The 18,103-nt window shown below is 42.2% G+C and overlaps 1 protein-coding gene across 1 annotated transcript in view; it reads right to left on the bottom strand.

Moving 5' to 3' along the window:
* Nucleotides 1–15,127, bottom strand: part of AP2B1 (adaptor related protein complex 2 subunit beta 1) — a 153,202-nt gene extending 138,075 nt beyond the window's left edge. Inside the window, exons 1-2 of the mRNA XM_055130675.1 lie at nucleotides 14,981–15,127; nucleotides 7,689–7,748 (exon numbers count right to left, since the gene is read on the bottom strand). Of these exons, the coding sequence (XP_054986650.1) occupies nucleotides 7,689–7,725 (37 nt within the window). The 5' untranslated portion in view covers nucleotides 7,726–7,748; nucleotides 14,981–15,127. The remainder of the gene's footprint in view (nucleotides 1–7,688; nucleotides 7,749–14,980) is intronic.
* Between the last annotated feature and the right edge of the window lie 2,976 nt (nucleotides 15,128–18,103).

Genomic DNA, 18,103 nt, shown 5'->3' with positions numbered 1-18,103 from the left:
GCATCCCATATGGCCCCCCAAGCACTGCCAGGAGTAATTCCTGAGTGCAAAACCAGGAGTAACCCCTGAGCATCACTGGGTGTGACCCAAAAAGCAAAAAAAAAAAAAAAAAAAAGAAACTCCATATATACCTCATTTACCTACTCTCAATTTAACAAATTACTGTGGCTCAAATGTCACAGAATGAGTTAGTGACAAAGTTGGTCCTTACACTATGCCTCATGACCCTCGAATCCAGGGCTCTCAACCATGGCCACAAATATTACCTGGAAAGTACTTAAATGTAAGAAAGCTCCCCTGCTCCCCGCCCAGACAAGACTCGGAGCGGCCGCCGAGGAACGGCTCCTCCGCTCCTGAACGGCCATGATCCCAGAGGCACACAAACCAATCTTGGAACACAGCGGCTGCTGGCAGAAATACCTCCGGACTTAATTACTAAAATACCAGAATTCCAAAATGCTCTTTATTTTGGAATAGAAAACAAATTATCTAATGATGCCTTTTTGACAGGTCTGATTGTTGGGGGGGAAAACTCCAAATAATAGTAGGTTTTCTGTTGAAAATTGAATATAATCAAAGTAAAGAGAGAGTAAAGTGAAAATCATCTGCCACACATGCAGGGTGGGGGATGAGAGGGGGGTATACTTGGGTTCTTGGTGGTGGAACATGTGCAATGGGTGTTTGATCATTGTATGACCAAGACTTAAACCTGAAAGCTTTGTACCTGTTCTCACGGTGATTCAATTAAAAATAAAAAGCAGCTCAAACTATTGCTCTGGACCAAATAAATCAGCAAGTCAAGGAGTAGAACTCAAATTTGTATTTTCATAAATCCTCATGGATTTCACAAGTGAATGTGATAATGTGATCTATATATACACAGGTGAGAATCACTGCTCTAGCAAGTACTTTAAGAAGTTAATGGCTGGTGGAGCTAGAGCAGTGGTACAGCTGGTAGGATGTCTGCTTTGCACTCAGCCAACCTCGGTTTGATACTCAGCACTCCATGGTTCCCCAAACCTTCCAGGAGTAATCCCTGAGCACAATGAAGTGTGATCAAAAATAAATAAATGTTCCAAGATTTCAATTCATTAGAATCCTATTAGTTTGGAGCTTGGTGACTGCTATTCTGAAAACATCATCAGGGGCTAACTACTGTCCTTCTAGCTGGCAGAATGGCACCCTGCTGAGTGCCCCGGCCACTGACACTGCTCCAGAACTGCATTGAACCTGGAGGATATGTCTCACAACCAAAGAACCCACCCCTGACATCTTGTCCTACCAAATGCTAGAGAGATTAAAATTGATCAGGGAAGTTGTGAAGGGCTTTAAGAGCCCAATCTATTCAATCAACAGATTATCTTGAAACTCCCAGAAAGGTACAAAGTAGGTCAAAGCTTCAAAAAGCTTCAAATATGCTGAGCATATGCAAAGCATACACCCTTACTACTGCATGGTCCCTTGAGCCCCCACACCTCTATACCAATTTAAAAAAAAGAAAGAAAGGAAACCAGAGTCACTCCTAAAAATATCACAGATAGGCTGCTCAAGCCCTGTACTGTATAATGCCAGGGCCTTTAGCACTGTCCAGGCTCACCTATCCCAGAAAGTTGAAGCTAAAATATGAGAAGGTAACAACCATCGCTGGCTTAAAATAAAGAAAAAATACTAAGTCCATGAAAAAGAAGTTGAACTTCTACTCTAACCTTCCAGGTGACTCTCAATCTATTAAGATTATTAAAGGGGGCTGAAGAGATTACACAGTGGGCAGGGTACTTACCTTGCATGCGACCAAACCGGTTTGATCCCAGCCACTACATACGGTCCCTTGAGCACAGAGTCAGGAGTAAGCCCTGAGCACCAATAAGTGTGGTCCAAAAACAAACCAAAAAATAATAATAATAATAATAAAATAAACAATATTGCTTAACTCTCTCTCTCACCTTCATGATTATTCTTTTTCTTCTTTTTTATTTATTTTTGGGGGTGGGGGGATTACTCCTGGCTCTGCACTCTGGAATAAGTTATTCCTGGCAGTGCTGGTGGACCATATGGGATACCAGAGATGGCCATGTGCAGGGTTAAGTACCCTACCCACTATTTTTCACTCCAGCCCCTTTTATGGCTATTCTTTTTTTTTTTTTTTTATTGAATCACCATGTGGAAAGTTACAAAGTACTCAGGCTTATGTCTCAGTTATACAACATTCAAACGCCCAACCCTTCACCAGTGCCCATATTCAACCACCAAAAACCCCAGTATACCTCCCGCCCCTGTCCCCCCACCCCCAACTGCATAAATTCTTAATGTTCACTTTACCCAAACCCATTCACCAATAAAAAACAGCAGAAGAGCAAACTGTCATCTGCTCAAGCCTCTAAATTAGTGTTTCCCATATGGTTCTACTGGACCCTCAGGATAGTCCTCCAAGGAGGCTACCAATGAAAAGCACGTAAACGGAGAGCCACAGCATGAGACCAAGAGACCAGCTTGTGGAACAGGGGAGCGACAGGAAGGAAACAAGTCAGAACAGGGCCACAGTCAAAATAATGGCTGAGAAACACCAGACTAGGTGGAAGAATGAAACTGGGAAGTAACTCAAAAGCTGAGCATTCAAGAAGCTCGATATATTGACAGTGATTGCCAAAAAGGCATCTGAACAAACTGTTACAGACGTGGCTGCTTTATTTAACTGCCTCCAGAAAAGTTGGGCCCTTTAAGAGTCATTCTCCACTTCAGTCCTCTAATGCCAAATCCAGGTTCCCATCATTTACTTCTAGAAACAGTAAAGGACAAGCAGAAGGCATCAGAAGGTCTGGATTGTCAACAGCAGCAGGAGCTAAAGAATAACAGGATGTAACTGAAATTATTCCAACTCCAAGAGTATAAACTTAAAGAATATGTTCCAGCGGTAGTTCTGGTGGGTGTTGCAGGAAGTAAAAAGAACATAGTCTAACCATTTTTAAAAAATGTGTTCTTCACCCAGTTCTGATTCAACCTGTAAGTTTCAAACTCTTACCAATCCCTAAATTAAAAAAGGTTACCAGAAGAGTTATAAGAGTTTTTAAATTATACTTTTATGTGATGATAGATATCATTATCAGACCATAGAAATGTTAGAGGAAAATACATTTCAGAATGAATACAAAAATAAGCTGAAAATGAATGACAAGCAGCTTTAGTGGAACCAAGGAGACATTAAGTTATGCAAGGTATCTCATACATACCATTAACTTTATAAAATTACTATTCCTTTCAATATCTATTTCATCCTTTCTTCCACCCTAATCTAACCTACCGAGCTCTGCTAACAATTTTTTTTTCTTTCTTTTTGAGTCACACCTGGCGATGCACAGGGCTTACTCCTGGCTCTGCACTCAGGAATCACCCCTGGCGGCACTCAGGGGACCATATGGGATGCTGGGAATCGAACCTGAGTCGGCCCTGTGCAAGGCAAAAGCCCTATCCACTGTGCTATTGCTCCAGCCCTGCTAACAATAATTTCAGGTTTGAATAAATAATAGAAAAATCTGAGCTTTTAAAAATCCCCACACCCCCAGATGGAATTTCAGATCAATGAAACCAGACTGTGGGAGCGGAACCTGGACGTCACTGTTTCAACTTCCTCCAACATGTAAGCAAGGCTGAAAGCCACTGACTAGCAGCTAACATATAATTAGACACTATAGAGTTGGCTTTGTGAGGGAAGACTTTGTTTACCCTTACATAATTTCAGTCCTAAAGAAAAATTACAGGATCCTCCAACAGTTAATATTGTGCCACATCTGCTTTACCATACATCCTATATACTTGTTTTTCCCCGGAATCACTTAATATTAAGCCATGAACATCAGGTCTCTTTAGCACTAAATATGTCAATATGTAATTTCTAATAAAAAGGAATTATATTTTACATAATCCCTAACACAATGATAAAAATCCAGAAACTTAACAATGATACTTCTTTATCATGCAACTGACAAGACCTTACTCAAAAAAAGTCTTTAAAATTTTTATGGTATTTTTATCCCTCTCCACCTTGGACAAGGATCCAATTCAAGATCATCTGCAACACTGTCTGTCCTAGCTCTTTAGTCTCCTGCATCTTGAGACATAAATGTTCTCAATGTAACACATCAAGAGGAAAATTATGTTAATCTGTATCATCTTGAGTAACACTAACAGGAAATTTGACTACTGAGGCCAAAATCTGGTTTAGACACTATTAAATTACTGTGCTTTCCCCTGAATTTTTTTTTTTTTTTTTTTTTTTGCTTTTTGGGTCACACCCAGCAATGCTCAGGGGTTATTCCTGGCTTTGCACTCAGGAATTACTCCTGGCAGTGCTTGGGGGACCATATGGGATGCTGGGGATCGAACCCGGGTCGGCCGAATGTAAGGCAAACGCCCTACCCACTGTGCTATCGCTCCGGCCCCTCCCCTGAAAATTATTAAATTGTGGAAAGATACTTTTAAGCTATGTAAATATCTTGTTTCGCATCAAATTTTTCACTGCTAGCTGTTATAGAAGCATTTATAACTTTTGCAATTAATACGGTAATTTATGGATATAAATAATACATGTGTGCATTATTATTCAATGGACAATAATCCATAACTATCATTACATTCTCAAATTTGACAACTGAAAGCGCCTCTGAATGATGCTTCTCCTTTAGGTGTCATGTATTTTCTGGTACAAAATATTCATGTTCGGGGCTGGAGGAATAGCACAGCGGATAGGGCGTTGGCCTTGCATGCGGCCGACCCAGGTTCGAATCCCAGCATCCCATATGGTCCCCTGAGCACTGCCAGGGGTGATTCCTGAGTGCAGAGCCAGGAGTAACCCCTGTGCATCGCCAGGTGTGACCCAAAAAGCAAAAAAAAAAAAAAATATTCATGTTCATCCCTTGACATGGAAGTTGGCCATTTTCCCAATAGATTGATTCCATTTAGTGGGAAATTATATTTAGTAACCAAGATCTGGTATTATGTGTCCTTCTATATCTACTCTGTCTGACTTGAAAATAATTAGGGCAGTTAATCAGAAACTATACTTATGTTAGAGTGGAGAACATGTAACCGGTGCACGGTCGTGACCACTCAGTAAATCTTACCAACTAACTAAAATGAGCAAGTTAGTTGCCCCACAACTTGGAAACTGGCCTCACATGCTGTGGGAAAAGGCAACTGAGATAGAGAAGGGAACACCAAGTAGAGGATGTTGGGAGGACCCACTCGGGTTGGAAGATGCGAGCCAAAAGTAGATACAGACTGAACATGATGGCCACTCAATGCCTCTATTCCAAACTACAACATCCAACAGGAGAACAAAAGGGAATGCCCTGCCACAGAGGCAGGGTGAGGTTGTGGGGGCTGGGTGGGGTGGTGGAAGGGATACTGGGAACATTGGTGGAGGAGAATGGGCACTGGTGGGGGGTTGTAAACGAAATGCAAACCTGAAAGTTCATAAGTTTGTAACTGTATCTCACAGTGATTCACCAATAAAAAACTTAAAAATTTAACATTAAAATTAAAAAGGAATACTACAATATATATAAAGCATATAATACTCATCCCTTAGGAATAAATTAAGTTTAACTCAGAGGAACAGGCCAAGAAAGGCTAAAGCAATCTGTCTTTGATACAAAGAAGTAAATGGAGGCAATGGCTCACCAAAGAAAGAGGGGGATCTATATGGAAGGATATTAAAATAGTAAGTTTCTATTCATGGTTCTTCATATTTTCATTTTCTAAAAATCATTATGTATTAATATAAGCACACAAAAAAAAGGCTAAGGTTATACAGAGTTCCCCTCAGAAACAGGAATAGAGGAACAGAGGAGGTAGTACAGGAGGGTGAGGCTCTTGTCTTGCATGATGCTGACCAGGGTTGGATCTCCAGCACCACACATGGTCCTCTGAACACAGCCAGGAGTGATCCTTGAGTACCGACCCACGAGTAAGCCCTGAGCACTGCCAAGTGTGTCCTCCCAAAAGATGAGAGAACTTTCATGTTTATAAACATGTTTCATGTTTATTTTTATCCCTTTAATAGTACTCCTTCTGTGAAGTTTTCCATGTAAAAAACTAAAAGAGTGTCTCTTCTTTTGCCCTCTCAGATCTAACAATCTTCAGCTGAATCCCTTCCTTTCACTAACACAAAACCATCAAAGCAAAATGATGTGTATCAAACAGCAATACCACTTCTGGGAATGTATCCCGGAGAGGCAAAAAAGTATAGTAGAAATGACATCTGCACTTATATGCTCATTGCAGCGCTGTTTACAATAGCCAGAATCCTGAAAACACCTGAGTGCCCGAGAATAGATGACTGGTTAAAAAAACTTTGATACATTTACACAATGGAATACTATGCAGCTGTTAGAAAAGATGAAGTCATGAACTTTGCATATAAGTAGATCAATATGGAAAGTATCATGCTAAGTGAAATGAGTCAGAAAGAGAGTGACAGACATAGAAAGACTGCATCCATCTGTGGAATATATGAAAACAGATAGGAGACTAACACCCAACAATAATAGAAATAAGTACCAGGAGGTTTGCTCCATGGCTTGGAAGCTGGTCTCACATGTTGTGGGGAAAGGCAGCTCAGATAGAGAAGGGAACACCAAGTAAAGTGTGGTTGGAGGACCCGCTCGGGATGGGAGATGCATGCTGAAAGTAGACTATAGATTGAACACGATGGTCACTCAATATCTCTATTGCAAACCACACCACCCAAAAGGAGAGAGAGTACTTAAAAGGGAATGCCCTGTCACAGAGGCAGGGTGGGTTGGGGGGAGATGGTATGAGGGGTGGGAGGGATACTGGGATCATCGGTGGTAGAGAATGGGCACTGTGGAGGGATGGGTACTCGAGCATTGTTATGACTGAAACACAAGCACGAAAATATGTAAATCTGTAACTGTACCCTCACGGTGATTCACTAATTTAAAAAAAATAATAAAATTTTAAAAAAATGATGTATATCAAAGCTCCATCTTTAAATACCTATACTTAAATAACATATAACTAATACCTCGAGTACTGCTTTAACTATATACAAATTTTTTTTTTTAATTTTTCGAGTTTTCTGATGAATTAGAGCTCTGTGATGAGAATGCTCACAACACGCATGTCTGAATGGTTAGGACCATTATACTAAGACAGTCATATCATCACTCGGAAAAATCTCAAACCTTTGTTCAGGTCAGATTTTCAAACTTACTTTCACTATCTGTGGGGCCACACCTTGCAGTGTCAGAGTTTACTCTTAGCTCTGCACTCAGCGTTCGCCCCTGCCAGACTTAAAGGACTACATGGCATTCCAGGGATGGAAGCCAGGTGGGCCTCATGCAAGGCAAGTGTCCTACCCGCTGTACTATCACTCTGGCCCCTTCATACTTGCTTTTTTTTTTTTTTTTTTTTTTAAGTAAACCGGATTTGGAGGGTTTAGGAAGGGGAAGGAGGGGGAGAAAGTGAGAGAGTAACATGCTCAAGAGAGAACGCAAGCTTCTCCAAAGGCAGAGAGAGCCCCTACACACATCCCAGCATGAGACATGGAAGCATGAAAGTATACATCTCAAGAGGGGAGATGTGGGTGCCACAAGTGCTCGAACACCACAGGCGCTCAGCCACATGGGCACCAGCAGCACAAGGGTTCAGGCAAAATATGCACCACTTACCTTTTTTATTGGTTGTGAAGTACTTGGAGTCAGTCATGGTTTTGGATCTTTAACGTGCACCTATAATAAAAGAGGAGAATTACTTAATCTCTTTGTATCCAGCAAGTCATTCATTTATTTGGGTGTTGGAGCCTTGGGCCAAACCCAGTGGGAGCTTAGCAGCTACTCCTAGCTCTGAGGCCAGAGACTGAAATACGGTTGGCAGTGTGTAAGGCAAGTGCCTTAATTCCATACCTGGCCCTAGAAAGGCAGTGAACTTAATTTTTTCTTTTTTTCTGGGAGAGGGGGAGAGGCACATCCAGCTGGGCTTAGGGCTTACTCCTGCTTCAGCGCTCAGGGATCACTCCTGGCAATTCTCGGGTATCTGGGATTGAAACCAGGTTAGCTGCATGCAAGGTAAGACCCTTATCTATTGTATTTTTTTGGTCTAAGTATTTATCTTACCATCATGTCATTAATTACTCAAAGTATGCAAGAGTAATTAAAAAATGTAACTGTCTTCAAAGAGGAAAGTGGGGCAAAATTAAAAGTAAAAATCCGAACATCTCATGGTTTTAGGATTTTATCCACAAATATCTCCTCCAAGTCTATGTATGAGAAACACTGTAAAGCTAGATCTATTTTGTAAATATATCTTGAACTATTTACTCAAAATTTTAAAGAAAATTTTGTTTCAAAAGATCTGCCATTACTTCCCATTCAGGAAAATCTGATTAATTTCCTTGTCTCAAGACTGAGTTCCTCTGAAATATAAACTTATTTTAAGGCAGTGTAAGTTTGAAAGAGCAAACAATTCTGCCAATCTGTTCATTACTACATGCAACTTTCAATGAAGAAAGTATCTTCCAGGAAAAATAAAATAGCCTGAATTATTCTTTCATGACAACCATCTAAAAAGGCAAATATATCTTACATATGGATTTTAAACAGTTTTTAGTAAATAAGTTTAGTTTTCTATTTCCATCAATAGTACTAAGCCCAACAATTATTCCCAAAGAATATCAGTGTAGAGTTTAAAAATGAAGTGAAAGACTGAGATATTTGCTTATTTAAAGTGAGTAGCAAAAAAATTGGAACTGGCATGAAAACTAAAGAGCATGAAATCCAGTCTCAACTTTAATTCTTCTGTTCCAATTTCCAGAATCCAGCTGGCACACACCCCCTTCACTAAAACAAAATGGGTATACACAGGTCACATTTTCCCCAATGAGCCGTTTTTTAATTTTAGTAACTAAAAGACTGTTGAATATTCTTGACTTCTTTGACACACTGGCTTTTCTTTTAATAATACTCCCTCTAAGTATCCTCTCCATTCCACCATCATTAACAATACTTATTACCAAATTTAGGACAGCTGCCCTAGCATCTGCTCATTACTGTTAAAATGATGAGTGAAAACGTATTTGGCAAACTTGAGCAACAACACATTTGGCAAACAATGGTGAAAATGAGTCTGAAAGAAAAAAATGAAAGCACTAAAATAAATGAAATGAAGGAATGGGGGAAAGCCATATAAGCATGAAATAATAGATAAGAGTCTGGCCTAAATGTGATCTCTAAAATGTGCTTCTTGGACAATTCAAGAAAAAGAAGACTCATCTGCTATCCTCCCTGGCAGCTCCTCACCACGCAAAGTTCTGATATCCTTATGTAACTGTGGCTTGGGCTGTACCTAAATTGCAACAAACTGCCTTAAGAAAAGCTGACTTAAAACGCACATAAATATTATGACTAAATACAGAAATGTGTTTTGATATCATAATTAAAAGTTAACTTGAAGGAGGTCTTAGGTGAAGCAGCATGCGTGGCATCCAGGAGCCCAGGTTCAATTCCAGCACCACATGGTTCCCCAGAACTGCTGGGAAGCAACCCAGGCAACAAAGCCAGGGGTAGCTCCCAGGTACCAAGCATGGCCCAAAACCAAATATAAAGGAAAACGAATTCATAGAGGGCTCAGAAATGGCTCAGTGTCAGAAAGCATCTGCCTTGCAAATAGGAACCATAGTCAATCCCCGCAGCGAAGATTCCCACAGCTGCTACCTGGGCAGTCAGAACTAAAATGAACACAACTAAAATCACGTGTGAGCATGGCAAGGAGGGCAACCCCAGGGAAGGACATATGTGAGTACTGCAACCAGAAAGCACACAACCAAGGGTATGTATAAGCCCTGATCACTGCAACGAAGGGGAAGAAAATTAACTTGCAACAGAGGCTTGACTTGTGCAGAATTTCATAACTGCTTTTCTAGCAAAAATTCAAAGAATGTTATAATCATTTAATCCGGTCACAAAGCTGACTGTGAAATGGACAAACTGATGAAAGAGAATAAATCTGAAGCTAACACCTAAGAATGTACACATCCCAACAGAAAAGATTAGCACAGCCTAACAGAAAGAACATTGCTCTTGGCCATTCTAAATGCTTAAAAACCAAAAATTTAAAACTTACACAAGATTTTTGTTTTGGGGCCACAACCAGCAGTGCTCAGGGGTTACTCCTGGCTCTGTACTCAGGAATTATTCCTAGCAGTGCTCAAGGAACCATACAGGATACAGTGATCAAATCCAGGTTAGCCAACACACAAGGCAAATGCCCTACCAACAACTGTCGCTCCGGTCCTAAGATTTAAGATTTTAAAACCTGTCTGGATTTTCTTCTCTCAGTTCCTTCTAAGGGGGTTAAAACTATTCTGATTTCTCAAGTTCTGCTACGCATATATACATTTTACAATGCTTTTTTGTGATGCCAGGGAGAAACCCGGGCTTCAAACATGTAAGGTAGGACTGAAGAAATAGTTCAGTGGATAGGGCACTTGCCTTGCATGAGGGGAACCTGGATCCGATCCCTGGCATCCAATATGGTCCCCCAGGCCTGTCAGAAGTGATTCCTGGGTGCAGAGCCAAAAGTAAAACCTGAGCATCGCCAGGTGTGGCCCAAAAACAAACAAAAAAATATCCAAGGCAAGTGCTCTACTACCGAGTTATACTCCCAGTCCATATACTAAATTACATTTTTCTTTGGTGGGGAGGAATTCAGCGATGCTCATGGGTTACTCCTGGCTCTTCATTCAGGAATTAACCTGAACCCTATTAGGCTACAGGCAAGGCAAACACCTTACGTGCTATACTATCACTCCAGCCCTGTACATACTAAATTCTTAACAGGGATTTTCATCACAATCTATTAAACATTACATTAGCCAAGCTTTAACTCCTTTTACTACCCACAATTCACTGCCTCCCCTAACAAATTCATTGTCAAGGAATATATTTGTCCCATTTGTTGTAAGCTTTTATGTTCTTTTATTTTCTTTTGATTTTAGGCCACTCCATGAATGCTCCACCAGGGACTCTCACATACAAAGCAAACATTCCAGTTCTTTGAGGTATCTTGCCACCCCGTTTGTGTTCTTAAATAGATAATATTATAGCTACTCACAAAATCAGGTAAGCTATCTATATTCTAAATTAAAGAACCTTTGGCCTCTGCTTTAAAGGGAGAGAAATGTACCTTTGCACTTGCACTGGTTTATACAATAGGGAAATATCCTTAACCCACAATAGCTGAAACACTATCAAGTCAGTTTCTGCCTCAAACCAAAAGGACTCCAAGCAAAAGGAAAAGAAAAAAAAGGGAAAATAGTCTAAACAAAACAGAGGAGCAGTGGTTGCACAACACTGTGAATGTACTGTTACAGATTGGTGCCTAAAAATGAACAGTACAGCAGATAAAGCAATTGCCTTGTACTGAGTCAACTAGGATTCGATCCCCAGAACTGAATATGGTCCCCTGAGCACAGGAGGGATGCCTGAGGACAAAGTCAGGAGCAAGTCCTGAGCACTGCCAAGGTGTGGCCCAAGGGAGGAGGGGAGGAAACTTAAAATGGTTAATTTTACATTTTGTGAATTTTACCTCAAAAATCTGTGTTGAGGGGTAGCCATCAGGGGAACATACTTTGCTAAAAGGTCATTACCTTGCCAGCCCCTAGCACTGCTGGATATGGCCCTGGGGGTCTCCAGCACCACCAAAGACCTGAGCAGCACTGCATCCTCAAGTCCATGCACTGAACTGATAGTCCTACTGGCCAAGTATTACAGTATTACACTAGGAGCTCCCCTGTACTCCAGAGAAATATTCCATAAGGTAGGAGCCTGAGTTTGAACCACAGCACCGTAAACAGTGCCCTCCACACCACAGGGCATGTTCCACATCCTCCCGCCCTACCATTGAGCAAGATCCTTGCCCAAGCTGGCCAGGTATTTCCTGAATGAACTGGGTTTCCTGAGTACTGCCTGGAGATATCCCCTAAAGATCTTACATATGTATATACATTTTAGAAACACCTAAATGCTGGCAACTAACACAAATTGTCCAAAAGGATGAAAATTACTATATGAGAAGCCGAAGATATTTTTTAGTACAAATACTATGACAGAATTCAAAAAATAAACACGTAAACACATATTTGCAGAAGAGAACCCTAAAAAGTAAAGGCTGAAGTGCTTGCCTTGCATGCAGCAAACCCAGGTTCAATCCCTAGCACCACACATTGTCTCCAAAGTTCCATCAAAAGTGACTCCTGAGCACCAAAGGACATGACCCAAACCACTGCCATACATTACCACTTCCACCCAGCCGAAGTATTTGCTGAAGAGCCTTCGAAATCAAAATCAAAGGGCAGGAAAGACAGTAAAGCAGGTAAGGCACTCGCCTTGCATGCGGATGACCCTGCTTTGATTCCCAGCATCCCAGATGGTTCCCTGAACCCATCAGGAGTCATTTCTGAGCACAGAGCTTACTTCAGAGCCAGAAGTAAGCTCTAAGTATCACCAGGTGTGGTTTTAAAAAATAAAAATAAAAAGTCATAATCAAGACTTCTCTGTGGTGAGTAAAAAAAAAGTGTTGTTGCAGGGAATTCCCAGGAAAAAGCAAAGCCATCACGAAGTCTGAACTTACTTTGCTTCCCGCAGATCAAACTAGGCAAATCACAAGTTGTTCTGAGTACTGGGCTAGGGCTTCAGGTCACTGTTAAACACAGCTGCCACAGTAAAAGCACACAATCACCTTTAAGTAATCACCTCCCAGCCCAGTGTGATGTCACTGACTTTCAGAGACAGGCCCCTGCCCTGGAGTATATATCTAGATCTAACATAACCTACTTTCTACCAAATATAGGCTGTGAAAGACCTCCCTTTCTCTCCCTCCAATGAGAATACAGGCAGAAAAGGAGAGAATCGTAATTTCCAATGATTCTCTGGAAATGACAGCAAAATAAGAATTGGCAAAGCCATTAAACCCTTCTTTTACATATAACTGGACTTAATGTGGTTTGGTGCTCATAGTGAAAAGCTAGGCAGATTTATCAAAATGATACAGCTGAATGATGGCCTTTCCCCCAATTTTTTACTAAAGGGTGAGGTTTCAAATCTTCAGTTACAATACAAAATAATAGCAACCCTAGTATCTTAAAATAATTTCAACACCTTATAAGCTAGTCACATTGATTTCTATTTCAAAATGACAAGTTGTGAATATGTGTTACGCAGTAAGAAAACAGCTAAAAGCTATACCTACAAATCTCACCCAATGAAAAACTCAGGTCAGAGGGTTGCTCAGTGGCAGAGCACCTAGCAGGGCTCTGGGTTCAGCAGCACAAATAAAAGATACACTGATAACTCGGAAATAGCCAGAGAGACAGCTCGATGGCCTGAGTGAGAGTTTGGAAATCCAGAGGCCAGGATTAGAACCCCAGCAATGAGTAAGCCTAGAGTTGCCCCTAGAACCATAGGATGTGGTCCCCCCCCAAAAAAAAAAAATAACACAGTAACAAAAAATAAAACTGAGAAACATTAAGCCTGGAAATGAGAAAAAAGAGAGCATGTGTCATCCGATTCACCCCTTATTAACCGGAGTTCAAACCAGTTCAAACCGTTGCCCAAAATGCAAGATACTTAAAATACAGATCTACTTAAAGATTTAAAAACAATAACAAAAAGCCTGCATTTTGAGCCTCTTTAATCCGCAGAATGTTTGCTTTAGATTCATTACTCCACCCAACATTAAATGAGGCTGAACGTGATCCTTTGTGCTTGAGCGGGAGTTTAGGCTGTTCAGATACCTGCAAACAGTTCTCACCTTACCACCACGCTTAGTCATCATTGGAATGTGTTACACGTTTTCTTGTACAGCCACATCTCCTTCATCTGCTGCTTTCTATTATTACTTTGTAAGTGTACCCTGAGGCTAAGCAATAGAAGTATGCCAGGAAAGCAATTAATAATTCAAATTGTTCCTCTTTGAGACCACCATCATCATCCTTCTTAATCATTCTGCCTTTTCTTGGTGTGTTTTCTTTCCCTTTTAAATCATGACTAGCACTGCGTTTGGTGGTTTTTGTCTTTTATTTAACCCACTTCTTTTCAAAATTAGTCCAGAAGTTTAATGAAGCAAATACATTGCTTCGTTATGAAGCAACCACGTTGAATTTAATGTAAAAAACAAAAACAAAAACAAAAACAAAAAAAAACCCTTGCCCGTTCAAGCAGATGACTTGCTCAGAAACAAACAGCAAGGGTAGATTCTTTGCATTCAAAAGATAATGGAAATAACTGGAAGTTCCAGTTTTCTTTGCTTCTGGCTTAATCCACAGGCTTTCTCAAACCAGAGCATTCCAGCTAAGCCCCAAAAGGGGTAAAGGGAGGGGGAAAAAGGATCCAGGCCGAAATGTACTCCCTTGACTTCCTCCTCTCCCCTCGGCTCAATTTTGGAGGTCTCAGCCCTTCACTTTGCCCAAGCGTAAGGAATTCCTCTTTTTCCCCCCGGCGATTGAGATTCCAGGGCTGTTCTGTCCCTGCACCTCTCCAGGAGGGAGGAGGCGTCTCGATCCGAGACCCGGGCGGACGGCGCGCCGACGCTCCGGGGGAATCCCTCTCCCTTCTGCAGCCTCTGGGTACACGACGCCGGGCGGGGAGGAAGGGCTCCCCGGGGCCTCCAGCCTCCGCCGGCCACACCCCTGGCCTCGGACCCCCTACCCTCCCGACTCGACACACGCGGCGCCTCCCCGACGCCCCTCGAACCCGGGTCCCAGGCGCCACGCCCGAGGCTTCCCCGGCCCCGCCGCAGCCCGGGCGGCGGAGACCTTCGCTCCAGCCCCACAACGGTCACACCCGACCGCTCCATCAACGGTCACGCTCCGAGGCTGTCCTCCCCTCCGGCCGACTCCGAGCCCCTGGGGACTCCCCCCTCCCCGGGAAGAAGGGACACACCCCAAAGTTAGCCGTCTGGAACTCACCGGAGGCAAGGGCGGGGGTGGCGGCGGCAGCCAGAGAGCACGGCCCGAGTGGTGGTGTAATGGTTTCCTGCACGTCACGATTCCTTCTCCAGGGCTAAGCCACTGCGCAAAACCCACTTTGCCCGGGACAAAGATGGTGGACAGGAAACTCGACGTGGGCGAGCCTCGCCGCGTGACGTCATCCGGGCGCGCGGGAGGCCCGAAAGGCGGGCGTGCCCGTCGCCTTGGAGACGCAAACTTTTTTTCCCCCCCCCACCTGGCTCAGTAGAACCCTCCACTGAAAGGATGTATTTAACAAACGGAGTGTTTACTCACACGAGAGTTCTCTAGAAAGCTTAGAGAAGGGGAAATAGTTCTGCTCCTTTCTTTAAAAAGAAGCAAACGAGAGGCTGGAGCGATAGCACAGCGGGTAGGGCGTTTACTCTGTATGCGGCCAAGCCGGGTTCGAATCCCAGCATCCCATAAGGTTCCCTGAGCACTACCAGGAGTAATTCCTGCGTGCAGAACCAGGAGTAGCCCCTGTGCATTGCCAGGTGTGACCCAAAAAGAAAACAAAAAAAGAAGCAAATGAACAACATCAACAGATACCCAGCAAATTTCCCTGACCGGTTCAGGGTTATGGGCACAACTAAAACGCATCCGGGTGTACGAACATGACAGACCATGTAAAACTAAAGAAAGTGCTGCAAGGAAAAGCGATGGTGACGACCTCGGATCTGAGTTTAAATCCTTGTCCTGAGAGTGGCCTATTTAACGTTTTCTCAACTTTTCCTTCTATTCCGTCAAGTCTGATCTCTTTAAGGCTTTTGAAGTTTAAAGGTATAAAGTAGGTAAAGCAACCATCATGGAATAGGTGTGCTTAAACAAAAGTAAATTCCTTCTAGGAACCAAGACAGTGAGTGACTCTCACTTCAGATCACTTCAGGATCTGAAACAAGGTCGTAAAAGTAAAAGAAACTGGTTGTCAATGAAACTAGCTGTACCTAAATTAGAGATTAGGGGAAGGTGGGGGACGGTGAAAAGTTAAAAATAAATATTTTCTTCATATTTTTATTCTTCAACTCCGTGGATCAGTTGTGCATGTATCTTAAATTTTATTTTATTTTATTTTATTTTTTGCTTTTTGGGTCACACCTGGCAATGCACAGGGGTTACTCCTGGCTCTGCACTCAGGAATCACCCCTGGCGGTGCTCAGGGGACCATATGGGATGCTGGGAATCGAACCCGGGTTGCCCGCTTGCAAGGCAAAGGCCCTACCCTCTGTGCTATTGCTCCAGCCCCTTAAATTTTATTTTTTAATTGTTTTTGTTTAGGGGCACACCCAGCGATCCTCAGGGGTTACACCTGACTCTGTACTCAGGAATTACTCCTGGCAAGCTCAGCGGACCACAGCGGACAATAGGGATGTCAGGGATCAAACCCAGGTCAGCTGAGTGCAAGGTGATCACAATAACCACTATACTTTCTCTCTAGCCCCTAACTCATTGTTCTGAAGAATACATAAGGATACAAAAAAAGTTTGAGACAATATTGAGAGCAAGGGGGAAAATACTATATACAAATCCAGAAAAGGATACATACCTTTTCTCCCTGAAGCTTTTTTTAAATCGGGGGAGAAGGCCACAACCAGCAGTGTTCAGGGATCACTCCTTATGATCCCGGTGCTTCCTGCATCCTTGCCTCCTTTGAGTTCCAGGCCACTAATTTTGAGTGTGTCCCTTTTCTAAGTGGGGTATGTCTCCAAAACAAACAAACTAATGGTATTTTAAAAATACACCCTTAATCCAAGTCCCTCAGGCTTTATCTTTCTCCAAAGAGTAAACAGCATTGACCAATCTTCTCTTCTCTGACTTCAGTGATAATGCACTTTTGGCTCCTCTTGTTCTTATTAATTCAATAAATATAGAGAACCACAACATATCAGTTGTGGGTTGTACTAGGGGTTCAACTAAATAAAATATGCGCCATCCCTTCAAAGGCTTTTAGTCTAATGGAAGGCTATTTAGAAAGTTTAAGTAATCCAGCCACAATATGTTGCTTTAAACTAATTACAATCTAGGGGCTGGAGTGATAGCACAGTGGGTAGGGCGTTTTCCTTGCACGTAGCCAACCCGGGTTCGATTCCCAGCATCCCATACGGTCCCCGGCACTGCCAGGAGTAATTCCTGAATGTAGAGCCAGGAGTAACCCCTGTGCATCGCTGGGTGTGACTCGAAAGGAAAAAAAAAAGCAAATTACAATCTAGTTAATATGTAAATATTTATTATTTGCAGTAACTCTAAGTCCCTTACATTTCTTATATTTTTTATTCTCACAATCTAATAATAAAGCAAACATTATTATTTTTTCTATATTGCAAAAGAGGAAATAGATATAGGGAAACTTAATGGTTTAAATCTAAGAAATCTGACACTAGGACTGATTAGTGTCTATTTGTATGGCTTGGACAAGCAATGAATAGCGCTATTTTCACTGGAAAGTATAAACTATGTTTATGTTCAAGTACATGTGCAAGATTCAGCAGCCTGAACAATTTTGTAACTGTGTATCTCACAGTGGTTCAATTTAAAAAATAATATCCTGGTAACATAGCTAAGAACGCCTATGCTTATTTATTACAGTTGCATTAACAGATTTCCTTCCTCTATGTAAGAACATTTCATGTGGCTAGAGCCATATACAATGGATAAGCTGTTTGCCTTGCACAAGGCCACCCTGGGTTCAATCCCCAGCACCCTATATAGTTCCCCAAGCCCACCAGGAGTGATCCCTTGGGGCAGTACTAAAGTTGGCTACCAGTACCTATGGCATAGTCTCACATCCTGCCAGCGCCATGAGGCAGCTGCCTCAAACTGCACCTGAAGTCCACTTGTTTCCCCTGGTGTTGGAGATGATCCAGTTTCTTGGGGAGCCATGGATCCAGGCTGGACTGAGGAATTGCTCTTTGCAGGAAAGTCACCTTTACCTCAAAGAAATGAATTTCAGGAGGAGGCAAAATAATGGAGCAGGATTAAGTTTTGGGGTTTTGTTGTTGTTTGCTTGTTTATTTTTAGTTGAAACTTACCATGATGTGAGGGGAGAGAAAAAGAGAGAGTACATGTTCAAGACAGAAGGCTTCTCCA

The sequence above is a fragment of the Sorex araneus genome, chromosome 3, assembly GCF_027595985.1.
Source record: "Sorex araneus isolate mSorAra2 chromosome 3, mSorAra2.pri, whole genome shotgun sequence".
NCBI lineage: Eukaryota > Metazoa > Chordata > Mammalia > Eulipotyphla > Soricidae > Sorex > Sorex araneus.
The sequence above is the reverse complement of the archived record's forward strand: the minus strand, read 5'-3'. Positions and strand labels throughout refer to the sequence as shown.